General features: G+C 39.0%; 1 protein-coding gene, 7 non-coding genes and 1 pseudogene across 14 annotated transcripts; 8 read left to right on the plus strand and 1 right to left on the minus strand.

The window, feature by feature from the left end:
* LOC136767321 (E3 ubiquitin-protein ligase TRIM39-like) overlaps positions 1–24280 on the minus strand; it is a 260729-nt pseudogene that overhangs the window by 65256 nt on the left and 171193 nt on the right.
* LOC136767885 (zinc finger protein 391) lies at positions 8058–23853 on the plus strand. 7 transcript variants are annotated; one of them, XM_066721946.1, is made up of 11 exons: positions 8058–8485; positions 12409–13679; positions 20069–20114; positions 20709–20762; positions 21026–21054; positions 21465–21524; positions 21716–21744; positions 21926–21954; positions 22935–22961; positions 23151–23183; positions 23440–23853. In XM_066721946.1, exons 2-3 carry the CDS (start codon positions 12601–12603, stop codon positions 20091–20093), a joined length of 1104 nt encoding a protein of 367 aa, XP_066578043.1. In that variant the 5' UTR covers positions 8058–8485; positions 12409–12600; the 3' UTR covers positions 20094–20114; positions 20709–20762; positions 21026–21054; positions 21465–21524; positions 21716–21744; positions 21926–21954; positions 22935–22961; positions 23151–23183; positions 23440–23853. The 7 variants fall into 7 exon arrangements, 4 of the variants coding, with proteins under 4 accessions (XP_066578043.1, XP_066578042.1, XP_066578039.1 ...); XM_066721942.1 differs by having other exon boundaries at positions 8060–8485; positions 20709–20749; XM_066721943.1 differs by lacking the exon at positions 8058–8485 and adding an exon at positions 8881–8895 and having other exon boundaries at positions 20709–20749.
* LOC136769200 (small nucleolar RNA SNORD74) lies at positions 19921–19998 on the plus strand. Its single transcript, XR_010822158.1, has one exon. It is a non-coding gene; the product is annotated as a small nucleolar RNA SNORD74 (small nucleolar RNA).
* LOC136769206 (small nucleolar RNA SNORD75) lies at positions 20571–20636 on the plus strand. The gene has a single exon (XR_010822164.1). It is a non-coding gene; the product is annotated as a small nucleolar RNA SNORD75 (small nucleolar RNA).
* Positions 21324–21401, plus strand: LOC136769198 (small nucleolar RNA SNORD79). Its single transcript, XR_010822156.1, has one exon. It is a non-coding gene; the product is annotated as a small nucleolar RNA SNORD79 (small nucleolar RNA).
* On the plus strand, positions 21561–21644 carry LOC136769201 (small nucleolar RNA snR60/Z15/Z230/Z193/J17). The gene has a single exon (XR_010822159.1). It is a non-coding gene; the product is annotated as a small nucleolar RNA snR60/Z15/Z230/Z193/J17 (small nucleolar RNA).
* LOC136769202 (small nucleolar RNA snR60/Z15/Z230/Z193/J17) lies at positions 21779–21863 on the plus strand. The gene has a single exon (XR_010822160.1). It is a non-coding gene; the product is annotated as a small nucleolar RNA snR60/Z15/Z230/Z193/J17 (small nucleolar RNA).
* Positions 22998–23072, plus strand: LOC136769199 (small nucleolar RNA SNORD47). The gene has a single exon (XR_010822157.1). It is a non-coding gene; the product is annotated as a small nucleolar RNA SNORD47 (small nucleolar RNA).
* Positions 23249–23324, plus strand: LOC136769196 (small nucleolar RNA SNORD81). Its single transcript, XR_010822154.1, has one exon. It is a non-coding gene; the product is annotated as a small nucleolar RNA SNORD81 (small nucleolar RNA).

Here is a 24280-nt window from a genome sequence, read left to right on the forward strand (position 1 = left end):
CTTGAAGGCAGGAAAGTATGGTGAAAATGTTGATTTGATATAGTGTGTGAGTGCTCAAAAACAAATGACATACGAAATCCGAAACCAAAACCTAGCTTTTAGAGCCTAAACTAACGCATCTAAAATGGGTATCCTTGTCTGATACCCACTTACTAATACATGAAAGCTCCATGCTCAAAGATTGTTCAGTGGTTTTCTTATCTCTATGATTAAACCAATCATGTAGCATCATCTGCATAAATTAATATTTGGCTTGAACAGGTCAAACTTATGTCATTAATGTATCCTAATAACAAAAGCAGACCTAGGATACTACCTTGAGGAACATCACATTTTATTTTAGTGGCTGTCGACAGTGTTCCTCCCACATCAACCACTTTGTTTCTACCTGTTAAGTAATCCTTCGTTCAACTAATGAAAACCCACAATAATTACCAAGTCATCAATTTCCTTTTTCATAAAATCTGTCAAATACAAAATACAAGTGTCTGTCTTAAACCATAATTATCATTATGTTCATCAATTTACTGTAAAATCTGAACAAATATAGCTTTTGCTAGAAAAAAAATAAAATTGATATTGGCCCAAAATTACCTGGTTCCATCCTACTACGCTTCTTATATAGGGGATTCATTCTGGCATGTTTTATATTTCGTGGCACCACCCTAATTCAAATAGAAAGATTAATATAAGTTAAACATGGAGCAATTATTCAATGCTTTACTGCATCCCTTAACAATCTCACTGGAATCTAATCTAAATCAGTTGCTTTACTATAATTGTCAGAAAGTGTCCGTTTACATAATCCCCTAGCGCTTCTGTTGTAGACACTTTTGGTTAGACAGATTTTTGTCATCATAGATGCCTTTTTCTTTGCGAGTGGGGCATTGCCTGAGCTCCTGGAGTCCATTCTTCCATATGTGGTTTAACAAACGCAGTGAAGTTGATTTACCCTGAATTAAGCTCTTAATTGATATCAGTCCAGGATTTTTGGTTCTTGCAACACTTATGTCTGATTTAATTTTCTTGATAACTTAAGCCAGGTGTCACTTATTGCAGATAACTGCACATTCCCATTTGGATTCAAAAGGACACCCAGTGGCATACCAAAATTAGGATTTGGTGATAGCAAAAGAGCATGCTGCCTATTTCTGTACTGCTGAACAGCAGCTAATTATAGAAGGGTATGAGTAGACAATAAACATAATTTTGAATAAATACAATACTGGTGTGTCTGCAAAAGCCAGGGTCTTTATAATATAAAAACAAAAATGCCCCTTCTCTACATGCAGTCATCTTGTCACATAAACAGAACAAGCTTGTGTTATTATAGACAACCAAACAATCAATATTGACTTACCTGTCACAAAGGATTCCACCACGACATGCAGAATGGAAAGAACATACATTCAAATGAGATCTCATAACATCAATACAATCTTACCAAACATTTAACATTCAGCCAACAAGGACAATAACAGTGCTCTTAATATAAAATAGATCTCTGTAAATACTTATCTGTATATAACCCTGGGGTTATGTTGTGGGTGGTGGATGTATGTGGATTGTGTGGAGGCAGGTGGTTGTGTGGATTTGCTGTGGGAATGAGGTTACAGAAACCTGTTATACCAGTTATTTTAGGGCAGCCCAGGAGTAATTAGGGGGTAGGGCTTAGGGCCACCCCCTAATTATTCCTGGGCTGCCCTGAAATCAGACCCGGCCCGCGGGGCACTTCAATCCGGCCAGTGAGACATTTTTAAAATTTAATGAAATCTCATTATCTTTGAGTTGCAATTTGTTTGCTGAAAAATGTATAAATCATTCTGTGCTATACAAACAAGATCCGATAGACGGCGCTGTACCATAGAAGCTGCTGTATTAAGCCTACATTCAGTCACTCAGTCAAAAAGCGCTCAACGTTGACGTGAAAAATAAGTGGGGCGAAAAGTGGACTTGGAATGTCGTGTGTTCCAAGGAGGAATGGACACCAACATACTTCTTCACTAATGTTGGACAGAAGGCGGTGTGTCTGATATGCCAAGACAGTATTGCAGTTTTTAAGGAATACAACCTCAGTCGTCATTTTTCAACCAAGCATGCTAACTACGCATGTAATCTGTCCTCCCAGGAAAAGGCAAGCAAGGCCTCTAAACTCGCCACAAACTTAAAAGGACAACAACATATTTTTACGAAACAGTGTTCTACCTCTACTCAAGAAGCAGTAACTAAGGCAAGCTATATAGTGGCACATAAAATTGCAAAGCATAGCAAACCTTTTGCTGAAGGGGAGTTTGTGAAAGACTGTATGGTGGAGACTGCTAGCATACTTTGTCCCGATAGTAAAAGCCAATTCGAGAAAATTAGCTTATCACGCCGAACCATCACTAGGCATGTAGAGGTGATGGGAGAGGAGCTAACCTCCGAGCTGAAAAAAAAGCAGATGGCTTCAATCTTTTTTCTATCACTGGATGAGAGTACTGACATCAGAGACACTGCTCAACTTTTAATTTTTGTCAGAGGAATAAATGATCAATTTGAAATAACAGAGGAACTTCTTGGAATGGAATCGATAATGGGAACAACCAGGGAATCGGACTTATATGACAGGGTGTCTGCCTGCTTGGAAAAAATGAATTTACCATGGAGTAAACTGACAAACGTCACAACAGACAGATCACCAAATCTAACTGGTAAAAACATTGGTCTACTAAAAAGATTACAAGACAAAGAAAAAGAAAAAAGCCCAAACTCGCAGGAATTGATATTTCTCCAATGTATTATTCACCAGGAAGCCCTGTGTAAAAGTGTTTTAAAGCTCGAACGTGTCGTCAAAGTGGTTGTGAAACTTGTAACTGTGATAAGGGCAAGGGGGCTTAACCATCGTCAGTTCATTCATCTGCTCAATGACACAGAGGCGGAGCACCAGGACTTGTTGTATCATTCAAATGTGTGCTGGCTAAGCCTGGGGAAAGTCTTTTGCCATTTGTGTGGGGGAGCCGAGAGAGGAGATTTGTATGTTCATGGATACTATTGGTAAAGCTGACGACTTCCCCGAGTTACAAGACACAGACTGGCTGGCTGCCTTTGCTTTCAGTGTGTGGACATACTTAGGCATCTGAACGATCTAAATGTGAAACTCCAGGGAAAGGGTGTTTTTGTGCATGAACTGTATTCCAATGTGAAAGCATTCAAGGCCAAACTTATGCAGCCGTGCTCTCGCTCATTTCCCAACACTGGCAGAACTGGATGCGCCCCCATCGCAGTGCCGCACTGAGACGTACAGCAGCACTTTGGTCGATCTGCATGCCGAGTTTTCCTCCGCTTCTCAGACTTCACCAAGATTGAGACTGAGCTGGAGCTTGTATCATGCCCCCTGTCTTTCGACAGTGAGAAAACACCACCAGACACACAACTGGAACTCATCGACATCCAATGTGACAGTGCTTTGAAGGAGAAGTACAAAACAGACACAATAGACCAGTTTTATGGCTCACTGAATGAAACACAGTTTCCAAACATTAAAAAGCAAGCCCAAAGGATGCTTGTTTTATTTGGCTCCACATATGTGTGTGAACAAGCGTTCTCGGTCATGAACTACAACGAATCCCGTCACAGGTCAAATTTAACAAATGACCACTTGTCAGTTGTTCTGAGGATTTCTACGTCAAAAATGACACCTGACTTTGATGCCCTTGCCAAGAGAGGTGACCAGACCCATTGCTCACATTAAGACTTAGGTAAGACTTATGCTTGTTTTCTCTGCAATGCATTTGGATACTGGCTTTTCCTTAATCTGCTGTCAAAAACAGGCCATTCATTATGAACTGAATGCTCTTACTAATTCTAACTCAAATTGTCATTTTAGAAATGTAGTTTTTTTTTTACAGTGCTGTATATCAGGCATTTGCTGTCATATGTCATATGTGCCTACTTTTGATTCCAGTCTAAAAAACATTCCTTTATAAAGTATGCACTTACTTTTGTGGCTGTGAGTTTAATTGTACCTTAAAATGTTAGAGATGTGGGATCTACCACCAGGGAAGGGTTGTGTTTTTCTGCATTCTCTTGGAAAATAAAAACATGTATTCACAATAAAACAAGGGTAGAGATGGTTCAGTGACAGAAGTGTACATCTACTGTACAGTAGAAGTTGTGTGTCAATGTGAAAAATAACAAAGGCTTCTCATGTTTTTCATGCAATAATATGTGGCCCTTCACTTGGTTTCAAAAACTCAATGTGGCCCTCAAGCCAAAAAGTTTGCTCACCCCTGTCATACATGCTGGAAAGTAAAAGCCAAGTGCGGTCAAGATATTAGGTCACAGTCAAGGGGTACAGGAAAGGGAGCAACGGGGGAAATCAATCAATAATACAAGTATTAGTAATGCAAGAAGCATGGTAAAATGTTGCAAAATGTATTATGCTTTGTAATTGCTTTGTATTATGTTAATCTGAATTTGTAATGTTTGATGCCTTGTATTGTGCATATATTTTGTAAGTCGCCCTGGATAAGGGTGTCTGCTAAGAAATAAATAAAAATAATAATAATAACAAATTACGGTTGAGGATACAGAATTAATTGTTGAGACAAATTACAGAAATTCACTACTTATCCATCCATCCATGGAATCCATACAGGACAACCATGGTTAAAACGAAAAATAATATATTTGAAATGGCTAGGGATTTCTATACTCAGCTATCTCTACTACATTCAAAGGACACTCAACCAGTCGACCATTATGTATGTAGATCATTACACTTACATTTAAAATAACTTACAATACCCTATAGATATAGTTAAAAGCATTAAATACCAACCATTTATAACAATCGGAATTTGTTATTCAACTGTGCCCCCCAAACACATCGACCTGCATGACACCCCTGGGTACAAACTGACGCTAAAAGATATCTGTCTTCCAGATGGTTCAGAAATGAAGAGGTGATATTTTCCAAGACATGAAGAAAGGTCGATAGCAATTTTTTCCTTGGTTTGATCACTTCAGATTCAAACCGGTTTATGAAGCCATTCTATTTGCATCTTTTGATAAGGTTCCACAGCAAAGACTGATCCTGAAATTGGAAGCTGTAGGCATTCAGGGTAATGTAAGTAGATGGATTATGAACTGGTTGATGTTTAGGAAACAGAGGGTGTCAATTAGAGGAGTTGCTTCTAACTGGAGTGAGGTTGTTAGTGGAGTTCCACAGGGATCAGTACTAGGGCCTTTGCTTTTTCTAATCTATATTAATGATCTGGACTCTGGGATAGTTAGCAAACTTGTCACTTGATACTAAAATAGGTGGCTCAGCAGATACAATCTCAGCAGCACAGGCTATTCAGAGGGACTTAGATAATATTCAGTTGTGGGCCGACACCTGGCAGATGAAATTCAATGTGGACAAGTGCAAGGTAATACATGCAGGTAACAAAAATGTCCACTATAATTACACTATGGGAGGAATAGAACTAGATGAAGTAACGCATGAGAAAGACCTAGGAGTCTATGTGGACTCCTCACTTTCTCCATCCAAACAATGTGGGGAAGCAATAAAAATGACAAACAGGATGTTAGGGTATATTGTCAAAAGTGTAGAATTTAAAACAAGGGCAGTGATGTTCAGACTGTACAATGAACTAGTTAGACCTCATCTGGATACTGTGTACAGTTCTGGGCTCCACACTTCAAGAAAGATATCGCTGCTCTAGAGGCAGTTCAGAGGAGAGCAACCAGACTTATTCCAGGTCTGAAGGGAATGTCCTACTGAGAGACTGAGGAACTGAACCTTTTCACCCTGGAACAGAGGAGACTACGTGGGGACTTGATCCAAGTCTTCAAAATCATGAAAGGCATCGACCACATCAAACCAGAGGAGCTTTTCCAGATCAGCAGGGACACACGCACCCGGGGACACAACTGGAAATTGGGCTTCAAGGCATTAAAAAACGAAAAACAGGAGACACTTCTTCACACAGAGAGTCGCCACAATCTGGAACAAACTCCCCAGCGATGTGGTAGAAGCTGAAAATTTGGGAACATTTAAAAATAGACTGGATAGGATTCTTGGATCACTCAGTTATTAATGGACACCAAACGAGCACGATATGTCGAATGGCCTCCTCTCGTTTGTAAACTTTCTTATGTTCTTATCTCTAAAGTACAGTTTCACCTCAAGCAAGAATAATGAAGGAAATGCTTGCCACTGTGAGCAGGATTTGAACCTGGGTGGGGATGACCTTAACCACTTGGCCATCATAGCTCACTCTTCTTTGAGACTGCAGTCTATGAGGATATAATATTAAGGATACCTGTGCTAAAAACACAAGCTTTGGTTATTTGCTGCTAATCAAGTGACCGATTTGTTTTGCTCTTCAGATATGTTGGCAGTAAGTGGACTTAAGTCAATTGAGATAATTTTTTAATATATGATAAATGTTCCCAATTTTTGTATTTTATTCTGCTTTTGCTTTCATAGGGCAGAGAATATGTTCACTGCAGGCAAGGCACAAAGACTGCCTCAATAATACCACATATAGGAGATATACAAAAGGGGGGGAGAGATCCAAGCTAATAGTATGCATGCTTGCTTGCTTGTTTAGTGATATGACTCAGAAGAAAAATGTGTAGTTATAAAATAAAGTAATTAAGGTGCCCAATAAAAATATATTAACATGATAAGTTAATAACTGCAATTGAGGAAAACAGAAAAATAAAGAAAACCATTCAATTAATAAATAATGACTAAGCCTTTGCCCCCTCCTGTGACATTTACTAGTACTATTATATAAGAAAAACATTTGGACATGAATATTATACACTAAAGTTTTGCTACTGAAATAAATGTTATTCTTGAGTCAATATTGTTGCTGGAATTAACGTGTTCCCAAGCAAAGACCTGAGCTGACAGTTTGTCTGATGAAATGCAGAGGGAGAGACATGCAACTGCAGTTGAAGTATAATGTCACCTTACTGCTCAAAAGTCACTTATTAGTTTGGTGTGATTTTTATTAATCATGTTCAAAGCACGTATCACACCTGGAACCCGGCCCATTGTCATATCCATTGAGTGTAAAGGTTTAATTGGACCGGCCTAGTCGAATTGGTCCGGGAAATTATACAATACTTTCTTTTTGTTTCGGGTAATTTGGCAATTTTCCCGGTGCTCCAGGTGGCCAGTCTGCTACTGACTGTATGTCGGCATCTGCTAATAAATAAATACATTGACTACATATATACAGATGGGTAACAAATTAAAGGAAAAAACAACAGTGTCTCACTAATGTGTTGGGCCACCACAAGCCCACAAACAGCTTCAATGCACCTTGGCAGAGATTCTACCAGTCTCTGAACTCTACTGGAGGGATGAACACCATTGTCCCAAAAGATATTCCCCCATTTGGTGTGTTGATGATGGTGGTGGAGAGCGCTGTCTAACACATTGGCCCAAAATCTCCCATAGGTGTTCAACTGGGTTGAGATCTGGTGACTGCGAAGGCCATAGCATATGATTCACATCATTTTCATTCTCATCAAACCATTCAGTGAGACCTCATACCCTGTGGATGGGGGCATTGTCATCTGACTGTGACATTTGCAGGCCACATGGGCCTTATATTAATATCCTCTGTAAGAGATACTGAATCTGGTTTAAACTGGGAGAAAAAAAAATGCTTGTTACATTCGCCAAAATATGCAGTATACAACTGGAGCTCACAACAATGAATTCTGCATCCCATCATGCTTCACGTTCGCCCGACGTTCCACTGACTTTGGTCACAGTACATATACATTACACTGAATCATTCATCTTCACACTCTGTACTGTACTACTTACTAGTCACAAAATAAGTATGTCGCATGCACTATGTAGTAGGGTAGTATGCGAAGTCGAATGCAGCCGGCATCTTTGGTCGCCTTCGTGGAGCGCAGATTTCCGCAGTTCTGCACAGGAACGCAGAGATGCGCATTCTTCGAGTGCTGCTGCGTGACGTCACTACGCCCCACCCGCAGAAATCGGATCAGAATCGGCGCTGAGAAGTCGCTGCGGTAGGCGAGCCCCCAGGTAGCGCTCAATGCTGTGAAACAAAGAGACATGTTGAGCTGAATGAAAAGTACAGCTGCCCCCTTTTTAGCGAGGTGGACGATCGACGCATTAGCATTGTCAATGCTTTATTAAATGTATTAATCAATTATTTTAACAATGTAAATATGTTGCCTAATAAAGCTGTAACCCAAATGATTGGCAATTCAATTAAAACAAAATCAACAATTTAAAAAAGCATGTAGTTCAATAACATCGATTACTGCAGGGTTTGCGATGGGATGCGTGTGACGTCAGACGGCAGCAGGCTGTGGGATACCTTTGTTAATAGCGCCAAAGATCCCGTCTAGAGGGAGCAGGAGAGGAGCTGTGTGTGACTGGGGCTGCGGGAGGAAGCAGCACTTTATCAAGAGCCGCGGACACAGAGCGAGGAGGCAACTAAAGGTAAACATCGACCCGTGATGTTACACTAATGAGGTGAAACGTCGGTTCAGAGATTGACCTGCGCATTGTGCAACAATGTAGACATCTAGTAGCGAACAAACGACGCATCTGCGCACACCTCGGCAGCTGCTCTTCAGCTCACGCACGTCATACCAAAACACAATCAATGGCGCTGTTTCTGCGCCGCACGGAGCCCTCGCTCTCGCACAGGAAGCGCCCCGCAGCCGCGTGTTCCCACGGCAGGATCGGGATCCTGTGGGTCATCAGAGCTGCTCTGCGCCCTCGGCTCGTTTCCACTGTATCCGACACGGGAAATCCCACCAGCCCCCGCGCAAACCAGGACGGAACTACGAAGCAAGATGCCGCATCGAAAGCATCGATAACGAATCGCTCAGTAGATCAATAAATAAGTACGATACATGAACATGTTAGAGGTTTTATTTGTTGGGATAAAGCAAAAAATGTTTTTTTTTTAATAAATTGGAATATGAACACGGTTGGAATAGTTATATTCCAGATAACTTTATCCAATGGAATTGACATGGCTTTAAGCACATTTTAATGCATATGGGTTTCAATTATGCACAGCTTGTACTATACTTTTCAATCGAGTCAACTGTATAATACGTCTTGTTATACCTGTCCCTGCACTTACGCTACCGTGCAATACCCGATCACTGAGGTGTATTGCCATGTGTTCTGATCCAGTTCGTTCTGCCTGTTACTGTAGTTACCTTTATTAGGTTAGGTCTGAAGTCATCATACTTTGTCATATTTACAGCCGTACTGTAACTTATTAGATACTATAGGTTACAACAACTGTACGTCGCCATTGATAGACATCTGTTAATAAATAAATAGTTGCAAACTAGTTCAAGCGTTACACTAGAATGACCGATCTTGGTTTTCTGAAACCTGTTCTATAATATGTATTCAGTTTTAATATTTATATTTGTTTAAATATGTTAAATATACCAAGTACTATACTACAGTCTGTAATTATATTGTTACCGGTGAAAGCTGAGCCCTCTCTTCAACGAGTCTTACTCTTAGCAGATATCTGCACAATGCACAGGTATGTGGATGTCGGATACTTAACTTTATTTAAAAATAAAACTACTTCATTTCAGTTTCATAAACATTGCGTGTGAAATTGGCATAATTAATTAAAATTGAGATAATTTCTCATTCATTACAATATACAATATTTTACGGAATAAATTGTGTTTAATGAGACGTCAAGGCATGCAACATAAAATGCTTACTTAGCATAGAGGCCACGATCTGGTTTTAAAATGTAATCAACCTTTTCAGTTGTTTATTATAATGATGTCTACCCAACTTCATTTTATACATTACACATTTTCTTCCAAAATTGCTTCTGCTCCCTAAAACGATGGCTTTTTCGTCTAAGTACGTGCTTTGTGTTTTTCCGGACAGCCATCTTGGATCCGGTCTCCGCTACGTCTAACACCCCGTAATTAATTTTTAAGAAAATAAAAACAAATACCTGAATATGAGATCCCACTATAGCAAAAAAAAATGATTTTAGTTTTTTATAACAACTATAATCATGCGAATTATAATTTTCACATCATGCAGCAGGGTCACCTGTCTTGCTTTGCATGTCTACGATTGGCCAATGAAGTACAAGGCGGGTTTACAAGAAATGGGATGGTGTTGCCGAAAACAAATTGAGTCTTGAGATCTTCATATGAATTTATTGCAGACAAAATCACTTAACCTGAACATTTTTTTTTTAAAACAAACAAATAAAAAATTCAATATAAATCACTAACAGTGAACGGCTGCAGCGGTGGCTCTGTGCTGTGATGACGTCTGCAAGATGGCGTCGTCCTTTTCATACCTAAATGACGTAATTTGCAGTCTAGGATTGGGCTTTAATGGTACTTTACTGTATTCTGACTCTTGCATCCGGGGTTGTTTTTGCAGTGACTCTAGGTAGGAGTGTAAGAATCAATTAAGTGTAGGAAACAGTAGGTTTGACACCATCGGTATGTTATAATATGGGACAGTGGACAAACTAACAAAGGGGCATTAACAAAATAAGGACTTAAGATCTGATTAACATTGATGATATAACTGAAGTATGCTAGATATGTTAGATATGATAATTAAACTGCGTTGCATTATTAAATAAAGTGCAATTGTGTTTAAATCTGACCTGTGTAGATGCTTAGCATATCAAGAAATATACATTATGAAATATACATCACAACCTTATGTAGCTTCTTAAGAACCAATACATTTACATATGAATACGGCTACAACACTCTGGGATCTATGATTTACTCAAACTGTTCTTCACATTCAGTGTTAGCATTTTTTGATGGATAACCTACATAAGCTTAATGTTGCTAAATTAATCAAACATCTAGAACATTGTGTCTGCCATCAACTTTTATTTTTTATGGGATTCCTTTAAAAAAAAAAAAAAAAAACTAGTTAAGACTGTTGTCAAGGAGGGAAACATTATTGAATGAATCCATTATTTGCATTTTATTACACTTTACAAACTAATTGGATGCCATGTATCGTGTTGTTTGCTTATATTATCATTTTCGTGACGTCAGAATTCTTGAAGCAGGAGAAATTGGGGTCTATTGCTGCGTTCCAGACAAAATCGGATGTGGGAAATTCCTACTCCGTATTTCCCGACTTCTGATCGCAAAGTGTTCCAGTGTTGGGAGCTTGAAAAAATTTGATATAAACAAAGAAAACTTGAGAAGCTGGTGTTTGTTTTGCAGGTATACAAACAGTTGAAATGTCAACACAGAAGCATACAGTGAGAGGTTGTGGCCTTGTCTCATCCTAAAACAGATTCATATCCCTATCTACTTGGACTGCAGTGCAAATAGAAGTGAATACAAATTATTTCACCTATACCACATACATATATCATACAGTGTTAATATTGTAGAATGCCATACTGATAGTTATTGTTCTATGTTGAACATCTATGCTTGCCAACTAAGCAACGATTAACCTGTGTGGTTACAGAGCTCTCTCTGCAAGCATAATAGGTTTTGTTATTATACCATGTAACAAATTTGACTCAACAATTTATTTAATAACTTAAGATGATTGTTTACATTTACGGTGTATACAACCATGTGTGCCGCCATGTTTGCGTGACATCATATAACAGTCTCTCTGTGAAGTCGGAGCTCTTCAGTTCCACCCAAGTTTACTAGTTGGAACTCCGACATTGAGTGGCATTCCTGTGCACTTTTCCTCGTAGGAAGTTGGAAAGTCCAACTTTCCGAGTTGTCTGGAATGCAGCATTAGACCACTACTTTGGTGGTATAAGTTTACAACAGTTCTGGTCAGTGGTTTGATAGTGCAGTGATATTATGTTTGTTTTGTATTCCATATGTTCAGTAGGAAAAAAATAAGATAGTTACCCAAAGCAGTTGTAGTCTTTTCAACTCTTTAACCTCACCCCTTTTTATCGATAACTTTGACTACATGGTTGTAACTAAGCAGGCTTCCTATAGAAATGATAGAACTACCAGGCATCACTGTCCGTTTGTTTCCATGGGGTGCGTTCACACTACGCAGACTTTCATCATTCTGCACAGAATCTGACAGTTTAGTCAATAAATGATCAGACTTTTCTAGATTATGCAGTATAACAGTCTGAGTAGCAGGTTAAAACATGTATGTGAGAGATTTATTAAATACATTTGCATTACAGCCCTGTTCTTTCTGCACAATTATTTTACTGTTGGAACCGTTTGCTTGATATTGTCCTCTTTTGGAAATTAGTGCTTTCATTTTGTCAGCGTGTTTGGTATAGGTGCATTATACACACTGCCTGGATGCTATTCTGACCTGTTCTAGTGGTCTGTCCTCAGAGCAGCTGTTTACAGTGGTGTTCAACTGTCTTGTTCCTTCCCCAGGAGCTGTAGAGGCCAGCGCTCTCCTTGACTCTGGGGAAAGGGTTCCCATTGAGCAGCAGCACTGTGAGCAAGAGTGGAGACCCCAACTAAAAGAAGACTTAGAGCCCAGAGCTACTGAAGACAAACAGGGTCTGACTGAGCAGCACAGGAGCAGACAGTGAGGAGGAGTTCAGGAGACTGGAGTCTGACCACATGGCAGAGCCACAGATTGAGGGTTTACCACTGGGATTTGGGGCACTGAGATCCGAGTGTGGACCCAGTCAGTTATCCCATCACATTAAAACAGAGGATGATACACTGGAATCTATTTACACAATTGATCCAGGAATGCAGACTCTTCTCAGAGACACCCTCTGTAATGTGAAACCTGAGGATATTATGGAAAGCATCTGTAAGCTGGAACCTGAGCTCCCCATGGATGGACTGTGTGAGACTGAATCCATTGCCTTGAGGAAGAGGCTCAGTGGAAAATGTGACAGTCCAGTTAAGGGGGAGAGCCAGCTGTCACAGTGCAGACAGCTGCGTCCCCGACCGCAGCGTTCATGTCTGCCCAGCTCTCCCCACCCCTCTTCCTCACCAACCCCACCTTTGCCTGGGAAACATCAGCACCTCCATCCCTGCCTTCAGTGTGGGAAGAGCTTCCCTCATGCGGGAAGTCTTCGTAAGCACCAGCACATCCACACAGGAGAGAGACCGTACAGCTGCACCCAGTGTGGGAAGAGGTTCGTTCGAATGGGTCACTTAAAAAAACACCAACGCCTTCACACAGGAGAGAGACCATACAGCTGTACCCAGTGTGGGAAGGGATTCACTCAGGCACAACACCTTAAAGATCATCAGCGCGTTCACACAGGAGAGAGACCATACTGCTGCACGCTGTGTGGGAATAGGTTTGGTTGGATAGCAGACCTTAAATCCCACCAGCTTATCCACACAGGAGAGAGACGGTACAGTTGCACTCAGTGTGGGAAGAAGTTTGCTAGGCCAGCAGAGATTAGATCTCACCAGCGTGTTCACACAGGAGAGAGACCGTATGGCTGCACCCACTGTGGGAAGATGTTCACTCGGGCAGCACACGTTAAAACACACCAGCGCATTCACACAGGAGAGAAACCATATTGCTGCACCCAGTGTGGAAAATGCTTCACTAGGTCAGATAAACTTAAAATGCATGAGCGAATTCACACAGGAGAGAGACCCTACTTCTGCACCCAATGTGGGAAGTTATTCAGTCGTCCATCATCCTTGAGAAGTCATGAGAGGATTCACAAGTGAGTAGCGAACAGTGGGGAGAGAGCATTATTGATATTATTATTGTTACAGTGTGAATAGATACTAGATGGAATATCGTCATGTTGCTCAAATTTCCCTATGATTGACCTGTGTGGAAAGTCTGCTTTATCATGGGAGTGGAAATTTAAGACAGATTGGGAATCTTGTTTCTCACTGACACTGTCTCAAACCCCACCCTTCTCCCTCCTAGTTTCACTAAGTGTCCACTACACTGACATTGTGTTCCAAACCTGGAACACTTTACTGACACTGCATCACTGCTCCCTTCTTCAATGGATGTACACTTCCTGTGACGTTGTTCTGTCATCACAGTGTGTGTACATAGGAATGGTGTGCAGAGAGGAGCAAAAAGTAGTTCAGCACTCCCAGGCCAACATCACTCCACCCTGCAGTCATTCTTTACCTAACTAGCTACTTCATTCATTCATTGATAGCATTTATTTTTATATTATTTACATTTTGTATTATGTGTAATTGTTTTGCTTTCAATCTGTAATGAGCTCTGTGGCTACCCTGTGAACAGCGCCATACTAAATACAAATTAATTGATAATTAGGCTACACACACAGTGAGAATCTTGCAAGTGAAGTCGTTTGATCTATGAGGTTGTAGTGGATAATTTAACTTTGTTTTCTTTGTTGTTAATGTCATGTTACTTTCTTTGTGTATAAAGCTATAATTCGTTTGAACATACTACATTTATATCAATGAAATGCTTTCATTATTAGTTTCTTTGAGGTGTATATAGCTTGTCTTTGGGTTATTTCAATCAACAACAACAGTATAAAGGTGGTGTGTTTTGGGTATTTGGTTGATGATTACATTTACTGCCTGGACTATGTTGGCCAGAAGAAAGGCTGATCTCTTTTTGACCAGTGCCATATAAACAGTTTTCATCAAATCGCAAACAACTACAACATTAATAAATAATCTGTTATATGGTAATTATTGTGCATATGCTAATGCTATTTGTATGATTTGATTTCAACAAGGTGTAGGTTGAGACTGCATCATGTTGTCCATCTCTAGAGATCCAAAAGGATTCTCAGAGTCACTGTTTAATTTAATTATTTTCTCTGCTTCATGTGAGAGCAGAACTCTGTTTATTTTGTTTGTAATAAACTTGTTACTTTTTAACTGATGTCTGCTGAGAATTTCTGAACCCCCTACATGCTGATATTTGATATTTGTTTGTATGCAAGGTGATTAAAACTTAGAGAGGACATGTAACCATAATTTAGATCATTACATTCTGCATTTCAAGACAGAACCCTGTCTCTCTTACCTCACCAAAATGGTGTTTCTCTTTAAAAAGCACAACCCATGAATTTCTGTTTGTGTTGAGCAGTGCCTGATGGGAGGATTTGAGTTTGTTTGAGCACAGATTACAGGTGTATGAGTTGAGGCAGTATAAACTTGCTTTTATTTACTTGGTCATCAAATTTGTTTTTGTGAAAAAAACTAAAAGAAAACAGTTCGGTAGTCAACTGAGTAGCCAGTATGAGAAACAGTCAAATGAGTGGCAAATAATTGCTTATCATGTTTGCTTCAGGAAGAAATAGACAGTAGAAATATGATCACTGCTCTACTAAATTGAAAAGACATCAGTGTATATAGATATAAACTGGTAATATCAATTCAATTAAAACTATATATTCCACCCAAATAAAAATTATGGAGATGCAGTAAATTATCATATGATTCTGTATTCAAAATGTTTTTTCACCCAATTATAAACTATTAAATTGCAGTGTATTGTATTACTATTATATCCTCTATTAGGCAGTATCTGCAATATTGTAAACTATGGAAGACAACCAAGGATTAATGTAATTAATCTAATCAATATTTACCAACAATGAAGTCTGGGGAAATTATCAAATCTGTCATGTCTGACAGCAATATCTCAGAATATTGCAATAAAGTATTGTGGTAGTGAAGGAGGTATGACCAGCACTGCTGGCATCTCAGGCGGGGTTTAGAAAACATGGAGGCAGGGAAGTATGGTGAAAAACAGTGAATTACTATATATAGTTCGTGAGTGCTCAAAACCGAAAACAAAACTCAGCCTAAACTAGGAAGTGTAAGTGGGTCCTTCTCTAAACATACATGAGTACAAATAATGAACATAAGACATAAAAGGTCAATTGCAATTAAATGAGAGTAGTATACTAACTGGAGATGATCCTGTGGTTAGTATTCCGCTTCGTACTAATCTAGTACATAATTTAAATACCAATTGCAACAAACTTGGTGGCTGTAGTTAGCCCCCAGTGGCAGACTAAAATATATCTCTTATGCAACAAACCACGAAATATAGCCCTATAAAGGAGACTAATTGTAGCTCCCTATTCATGACCTTGACTACACCACCCTTTAGTTTGGGGGGTTTCTAGCATTATTTTGAGAAGGTCCATTTACACACATGCATAGGAAAGAATATATAGTTAATGTAAAATACAAGTCCTATATCCTAGATTGTAATAGCTAACGAGTGCAGACAAGATGTGCTGAAGTAATAGTTAAGAGCTAAGGGGAATGGGGCATAGAGGAAATCATAATAATCAGCACATGTACTAACAATGTAAAAGCAAATAGTATGACTTGGTGCAGTAGGTGAGGGTCAATGTCTTGAACGGGTTGCGAGATATAATTAGGAGCTATTGGCAGGAGTGGAGCAGTGGAGTAGCGTGTGTGAATCGGGGCAGAGAGACACCAGATGAGCAGCAGAGTTCTGGATGAGCTGAATTGGGTGGATAGTAATTTCAGGCAGGAGGGAGTTGCAGTAGTCCAGGAGGGAGAGGACCAGGGACTGGATGAGCAGCTGAGTCGAGTGGTTGGTGAGGAAGGGTCAGATTCAGTGTATGTTGCTCAGGAAGAATCTACAGGTGCGTGTCAATGTGGTGATGTGCTGAGTGTAGGAGAGCGCAGGATCGAGGGTGACTCCTAGATTTTTAGCAGAAGAAGAGAGAGAGGGCATCATAGATTTTAAGGGAATTGAGATGGAAAGATAAGAAGGTGAGGGGGAGGAGAGGAAAAGAGGAGATCAGATTTTATGAGGTTGGGCTTGAGGTGGTGCGAGTGCATCCAGGTGAAAATAGCAGACAGACAGGAAGAGATGCGAGAGGGGATGAGGGAGTCAGAAGAGGGAAAAGACAAGATCTGGCTCATTTCAGCTGTATTTTAAAAATATAGAACACAAAGGGACTATGATGTATTCAGGCCACACTGGCCTTATATTATTATCCTCTGCAAGAGATACTGAATCTGGTTTAAACTGGAACACTATACTAAATTAAATAATGACATTTTCATTTCATAATTGAAGAGCAATTGTTGGATGATGGACTACAAGCATTACATTGTTCGGAAGGTTGATTATTTTTTTGAGTATGCCTGGGAGAGAGTAATTAGGAAATCCCTCGGTCTCTGCAAACAGAGTAGTAGGGAGCTCTAAGACAATTCATTCAAGCTACAAAGGGGAAGTCTCCTGGCACTCCATTGGTCTCTTATGTTAAAAACAATTCATTTGTATATCAGGATGCAGCTAGATTGTAAATAGAGACTGCATTAGGAGGGATCCTCTTAATCATGGCAATATGATTAAGAGCTCCATATGTTTATTAATTTCAGTAGTTTACAATTAAGATTAAAAATAAATCAATACATTTTATCCACCTGCAATTACTAATGTGAGGGGCAAACCAAACCGTAACCCAACTGCACTTCTGCTCCTCAGTCCAACAGGTTTCACTGTATTTTCTTAGAGTGATGCAACATTATGTGACATTCCTGTTTTGGATGCCATATTTTTCAAGTTTGATATAATACATTAACTTCAATTGATAATACATCTGATGGACACACCTAAAGACTAGCAAATATGGACATTTGGAAGTTATTTTATGAAAGTTATTGTTGGAAGGCTGTAACTCTTTTAATGTTGCCATAGGCCTATTGGTAGCCTCCCTGACTAGTGCCCTCTTGCCCGGATAGTCAGTTTTTGAGGATGGCCTGATCAAGGTGATTCACAGTTTTTCTGTATTCTCTCCATTTCTTAATAATGGACTATACTGCCCTTCGGGGGATATTCAATGCCTTGGAAATATTCTTATATCCTACCCCTGATTGGTGCTTTTGAAGAACCTTATTCCAGATTTGCTTTGAATGTTCCTTCATCTTCATGATGTAGTTTTTGTTAGTAATTGTACTAACAGGCTGTGGGACCTCCCAGAGACAGGTGTATGTAACCTGGAATCATGTGACACACCTTAATTACACAGAGGTGGACTCTATTCAGTTAATTATGTGACTTCTAAAGACAATAAGTTTCATCACAGCTCAATCAGGTGTCATACCAAAGGGGGTGATTACTTATGAATTCAATTATTTTCTGTTTTTTATTTGTAATACAATTAGAACAATTTGCAGATTATATTTTTCACTTTGGATATTTTCTATGTTTATCAGTGGCAAAAATTCCTGATTAAATCCATTCTGATTTCAAACAAGAGCGGTGAATACTTTTGAGAGCCACGTTCAATATGCATAATGCATACTACTGAAATGTTGTAATATAGAACGTGCAGTATGGTAGTGGCTTCGAATACAGCTTTAATGTTCTCAAATCTCAAACGAATCTAAGGACACCGCTATTAATTAACTCATACCCCGCGACTGGCTCAATCACGCACTCCTGCCCCATGTTCCCGTGCGGGACCAACCCCTGCCCACGAAGTAACTATACGCACAAAACAGTTACACAAGGGCTGCGTCCCAAACCGCACCCTCGCTCCTACACCGTTCGACACGTGTACACTTAGTGTGACGTTGCACTGACGTCACAGAGTTGCACTCGAGTGAGGAGGGCGCAGGTGAAGCTAAAAGCGCTCAATAGGACTAACTTCAGCTCCAGAATTCAGCGTCACCATTACCATTACTTTAATTTCATGGTAGTTAAATTACTTTGGCCGATTATCACTGATCATGATTATTGTACTTTTTTCTTAGCATTAGTCACAGATTTAGACTCTGGTTTTCTTTTGAAGCGCTAGAACTGAATGCAGTCAGCGCAGGACTTGTCTGCCAAGGTGACTGTGGCCGAAAAGGAAGAATGTAACGGGTTCGCCGTATTGCCGCCAAATCTCACGATAACATCCCGCCTCCTATCACGACTCCGCCTCCGCAGGCTTGTGAGCTCATGCATATTCATGAGCCGCCACTTCAGCCATAGAGCGTTCTTGTCAGGCCCACAATGCACTCTTCCTCAAAGGCGGAAGAAAAGGGGGGGCTGACGATCCTGTTTAAATAGAGGATCTGTGAGGGAACAGTCCCTCTCATTTTCCTGTTCACGGCACAGAGTGAGTAAGGATATATATGCTGTCGGAAGTTATTTTTACTGTAATATTTCCCCTCCTCACTCGTCGTGTCAGATTTTGCATTAATGTTATGCAGTTTGAATGTATATTTGTTTAACCTGTTGTTTCTCGCGTTACCTCTTATCCGTGGGCCTAGACAGGTCTGCACCACGTGTTGTATTGGATTCTGTTAAATTGCGGGAGAAAAGTATATAATCTTGCTTGTTGCAGGCGAAAGGTCCATTATTAAGCGTCTATTTAATTTGATTCAACCTTTATTTAATCACTTTTTAAAATTTGGTCTTGTGTACATATAGTCTAATTGCTTTAGATACGTTTACATGTGCTATTTGGAGGTTTCCTTTTTAAGGGAGGCCGAGCAGTAGCTCATCTTTACGCACAGTCTTTAATATAAATATACCTTTTTGAAGAACTTGCAGGGCTCAATCCCTTGAACCTATTTAGCGTGGGTTTTTTCCCCTCCCCATCTCTCCTGAACTTCATCTACTTTTAAGTGCAGTTAAAGTACGAGCTGCTAAATGTCTTCCCTTAACACAATTGGACACAATTAGATTTTGAAAAAATCTATTGCATCCTTATTACCTAGTGGGATTTTGTTACACGTGACTTATTTGAATAATCTTAAAAGGCATTTTAATTCCAAAACTATCGGTCATGGTTTAGTGGCGTAGTTGTCTTGTAATTCCATCATTTGCAAATCTGTAGTAAAGAGATTATCTCATTACCCATTTAAAATGGTCTATGTAGACATGATTAGACATGTGGCCTTTTAACATTTTCTCTCATGAATATAGATGTATACACGCGTTTTATATACATGTGAATCTACATTAACCCATGTGTGCACATGATGAAAATGTATGTTGGTAGGGACATCTGAGCTAAGTTGATGAAATGCCAACCACTCTGACTTTTGTGCATGGGCTCAGCTTGTTTTTGCCTTAAACTGTTGTGGAATTGAAGGTGACGTACTGTTTTGCTTTTCCAAGGGAGTGGACGGTGAATAAAATTTGAAGATGACCTCCAAATATCAAGGTAAACATGTTTTCAATTGGCTTGACTTAATTTGGCAAATAACTTGATGTTTAATGCTTAATGGATTACATTTTTCTTAAATATGTATTGGTGCAATTGATGCTTGAAGCCAAGATGTTCAGGATTAAATTAAGTTGTGCTGTAACCTTGGCTCTGAAATGTTCAGTAAATGCATGTTGCCAGGTGCAGCTATATAGAACTGCTTCAGGAAAAGTAAACCTCTTTGAAGATGCATCATTCTGCCTAATGGCAAATGACATCTGAAACGCACATAACATTTTGTGCAGCTTTTTAGCGCACTTATTTATAAATACAAACTTTTTAGAGCATTTAGTGGACAACTTGTGAGTGAGGTTGCAATTGTGGCCCTTATTCACCCTTGTGGACTGAAATCCTGTAAGCCCATTTCTTCTCACCAGAGTGCTGCACCACTATTGATGGGTTTATGGTTTGAAAAGCCTGGGATGAATTGTGTAAGAGTAGTGGACAGAAATGCTTTCTGAGAACTTGACAACTGAGGCTTTTCTTTTTATATAGCAGTGTATATAACTGTATTTGTAAATTGCTAAAACTTTTTTTTTTTTTTTTATGCAGGTCCTAAATGGTGCAATTTGGGATTTGGAACCTAAAATTAGGTATTTCTGATTTGTAAGTTTAGTTTATCTAGTGGGGCATTGATGCTTGCAAAAGTCAAACTGAACTGTTTGAATTATAATTCGATTGAGTGACTTTGATATTTGCTGTGCCCTGTGAATGGTTGTGCCACTGTGATGACATTTTATTTGCTACTCTTGACCCACAAGGATGATGAGACTTGCATCCACCATTTGCAAGAAATCTGAGGCACTTAACTAATGTATTGGCCTTGTTTGCTGTAGCTTCCGAATCTAATGAATTGTTCTTGTTTGTAGGTGAAGAATGTGAAGATCTGTGACCAAAGGTAAATAATTGGGATAACTTAATATGCATCTACTGTTCTTTGTCCTGTAGTGAATTGGTTTTGAAGTAGATTTGACTGGCTTGGGTTCTGAAGGCTAATATGATATACCTTACAGTACATAGAGTAAATTGAGTGATCTTGTAAACCTCCATAATTCCTTAAGCAAAGATTGAAAGGCATGTGAGGAACCCCAACATTTTTGACAACCAAACAACATAATTAAACACTCCAGTTATGTTGTTCCATATGGAAATCATAAATAAGCCATGTACTGTTCATGATGATTGTTAAAAACAATGGGAATCTCTCTGATAAAGACTGAAAGAACTCTTGTAACTGAAACATTACAGTGTTTTATATAGTGGTATTAAATCATTCAATATCTTTGCTAACTATAAATTGTTCTGCAGGTCTGCTTTACCTTTTGAGGAGATGGAAGAAATGCTGGCTAAATGGCAGGCTTAACATGGGTAAGTTCTACCTGGTAAATCTGAAGAATATTTGTTATGATACAATGATGATCCCATAGTTCAACAGATACCCTGTGATGAACAAAGTGCATTGTCTTTCGCTCCTAACTGATGTATTGATGTCACTTCATAGGCTCTTGACTAGTCTTGGAGTATTTCTAATTGACTTCCCAATTTCTCTTGCTATACAGGCAGAAGCATTTTGATGGCCAATTCAGTGGTAAGAGTCCTACTAATAAATTAATTTCCATGCTTTGATACAATGATGATCCCATAGTTCAGCAGATAAACCGTGAAGAACAAACTGCATTTGTCTTTCGCTCTTATCTGATGCATCTAAACAACCTGTAATGTAAGTAGTTATTTTGGTGTTCTGAATTCTCTTATTGCTTTCTTTGCAGGTGTACATGGTATAACTGAACCAAAGCTGGTATGTAATTTAATTCCTGCAAGGATTTCTGATCTCTGGAATGATGAATTTTGAACCAGGTCTCTGATCATGTTGATGACTTTTGTATTATTCTGACCCAGAGATCTAAAGACTACAATGAATGCTTCTGCCAACTTTAGTGAACTTCAAAAGTAATTTCCACTATAGAAACTGAATTATTAAATTGGGATATTGCCTTGGAATGTATACTACCTAAGCACCGCTATGCAAGATGTCTGGGCAAACTTGCTTTTTTTTTTTTTTTTTTGCACCCATCAGGCTGCTCAGGTCCAATTAAATTTTGTGAGAAAATAACAATTCAGACCATGTTGTTAAAGTTGAAATAACTTGAATAACTAAATTTGCAAGAAAAGATTAACAAAGCAGTATTCCAAAAAATATAGCTGTACTGATGTCTTCATTGGAATATGCTCAATTATTCAGCTCTGTCCAGTGACTTGCCTGTATGGTCTAAGGGTATATAGGAGCCATGTATAGTTACAATAATTAATACAAAATGTTAGTATTTAAGAAATGCAGAGTTGGATAAATTTTAAAACTTGAAAAGTTTTCTGCTAAATTACTTCAAATTGTGAAGTCTGTTTTGATTGTCATGGTTTTCCTATGATCTATATGATGAATAACTTGACTGACTTTACCATTAAGTCTATTAGCTCTAACTGACCTGGTCCATTGTGAACTTTTTTTGTTCCCCGCCCCACTGGTTAGTTGAGTGTGCTCATAGTCTTAATCTTTGCAGGATTTTGAAGATGCAGACTGCACCCTTGTACTCTGCTGTACTCCTAACTGATGGCTAATGTAAAGCCTTAGTCCTTCCTTATTTCATACATCCTTAGTAGCTATGTTCAGTAATGATAGTATCAAATGTCTGACCTGAAGAATAATTATAAATTAAAGAACCCACAAGATGCTGATACTATCAGGAATGTCATTAACTTCTATTTTGTTTTCTCCTTTAGATCAGTTGAAATGGTGTCTTCAAACTGGTAAGAGATTTTGCAGTTCAAATGTATTTAATCTCAAACCTGTGATGAACAGATTCTGCCAAATGAAGTCTATGATTATACTCCATACCGTTCCACTTCTATTCTGAGGTTAATTTGACACTGCCAGATTAGATTGGTGATCTCCCAGTTTTATTAATGCTGTATTTTTGTGGGTTTCTTCTCCTGTAGGCTTTTGCCATGAAGTGATCTAAAGGATTTAAGGTATAGTTGGATTTTATTTCCAAATGTGTATGCAATATTAAAAGCTGAATTCCAGAATTTATTTGGGGATGAAATGATGATCTTTATTCTTGAACTCTCTCCCTGATATCATGATGATTGTCAGAATTCTGAGTTCGTCCCAAGCTTAGCTGAGCAACCAATGTGTAAAGGTTCTAGTTCTGTAAATCCTGCGGTCGGAGCTGGGCTGCAGAAAACCCGTTTTGATGTTTGCCTAAACAAAGGTTCTATTTTCCAGAATGGTCTGCTGCAGCAAGACTATGATTGACAGCTGGTGGAGGGGGAAGACCCTTATCTATAGTAGCTGCCAATTTCCCTGAAGATCTATGTGGAATTGGCATCTGGGGTTTTAAAACTCTTTCCAATGTTGACTTAAAAAGAAAAGAAATTAGTATACCATCAGACTGTAATTGAACTACTGCATACAAGTTCAACATTTTAGATTTGGCATTATACTTCCCCACCTAGTGTTCAACTTTATGGAATGCATAAGTTTGGGCCATGAGAAGTTTGGCCATTCAAATCACTTGCCTTTGACTACTAAATACTAAATGGAATAATTGAGGACTACTTTGTTTTCAACAATTCTGTGAATCTGGTATGAGAATTCTAATTCTGTATCTAAATTACATTAAATCAATTTTGAATATCAGTTTGTGTAAGTTTGCTTTCTTCCCCAATGTTTTTCTGTTGTATTTGTGCAATTTAACTAATGCTGTACTGCTACCCTGTTACTAGTTTAATGTTTGTCCATGGTATGTGTGCAGATGGAAACATTACCACAAAATGGGGGAGCAGTGCTTCTGTTCTGGATGAAGCTACACTCCTACTTGGTAAACTTTTGGGAATTGTACACCATATGTTATCCACCAGAAAATCACACTTGAAATGAAAACTTTTCTAATAAGTGAAAACCTTACATTTTAAAGTGGCAGGAGACAAATTTATATATATTTAGAAACTCTGTGTTCCATCCTGCCATAGTCTCCTATTACTGATCAGTCCCATAGAAGGAATTGAGACCATTGTATTCACCCTGCTGTGAAGCAATGCTTAGGTTGAACTTTACTTGAAAAGGG

The sequence above is a fragment of the Amia ocellicauda genome, chromosome 14, assembly GCF_036373705.1.
Source record: "Amia ocellicauda isolate fAmiCal2 chromosome 14, fAmiCal2.hap1, whole genome shotgun sequence".
In the NCBI taxonomy this organism is placed as follows: Eukaryota; Metazoa; Chordata; class Actinopteri; order Amiiformes; family Amiidae; genus Amia; species Amia ocellicauda.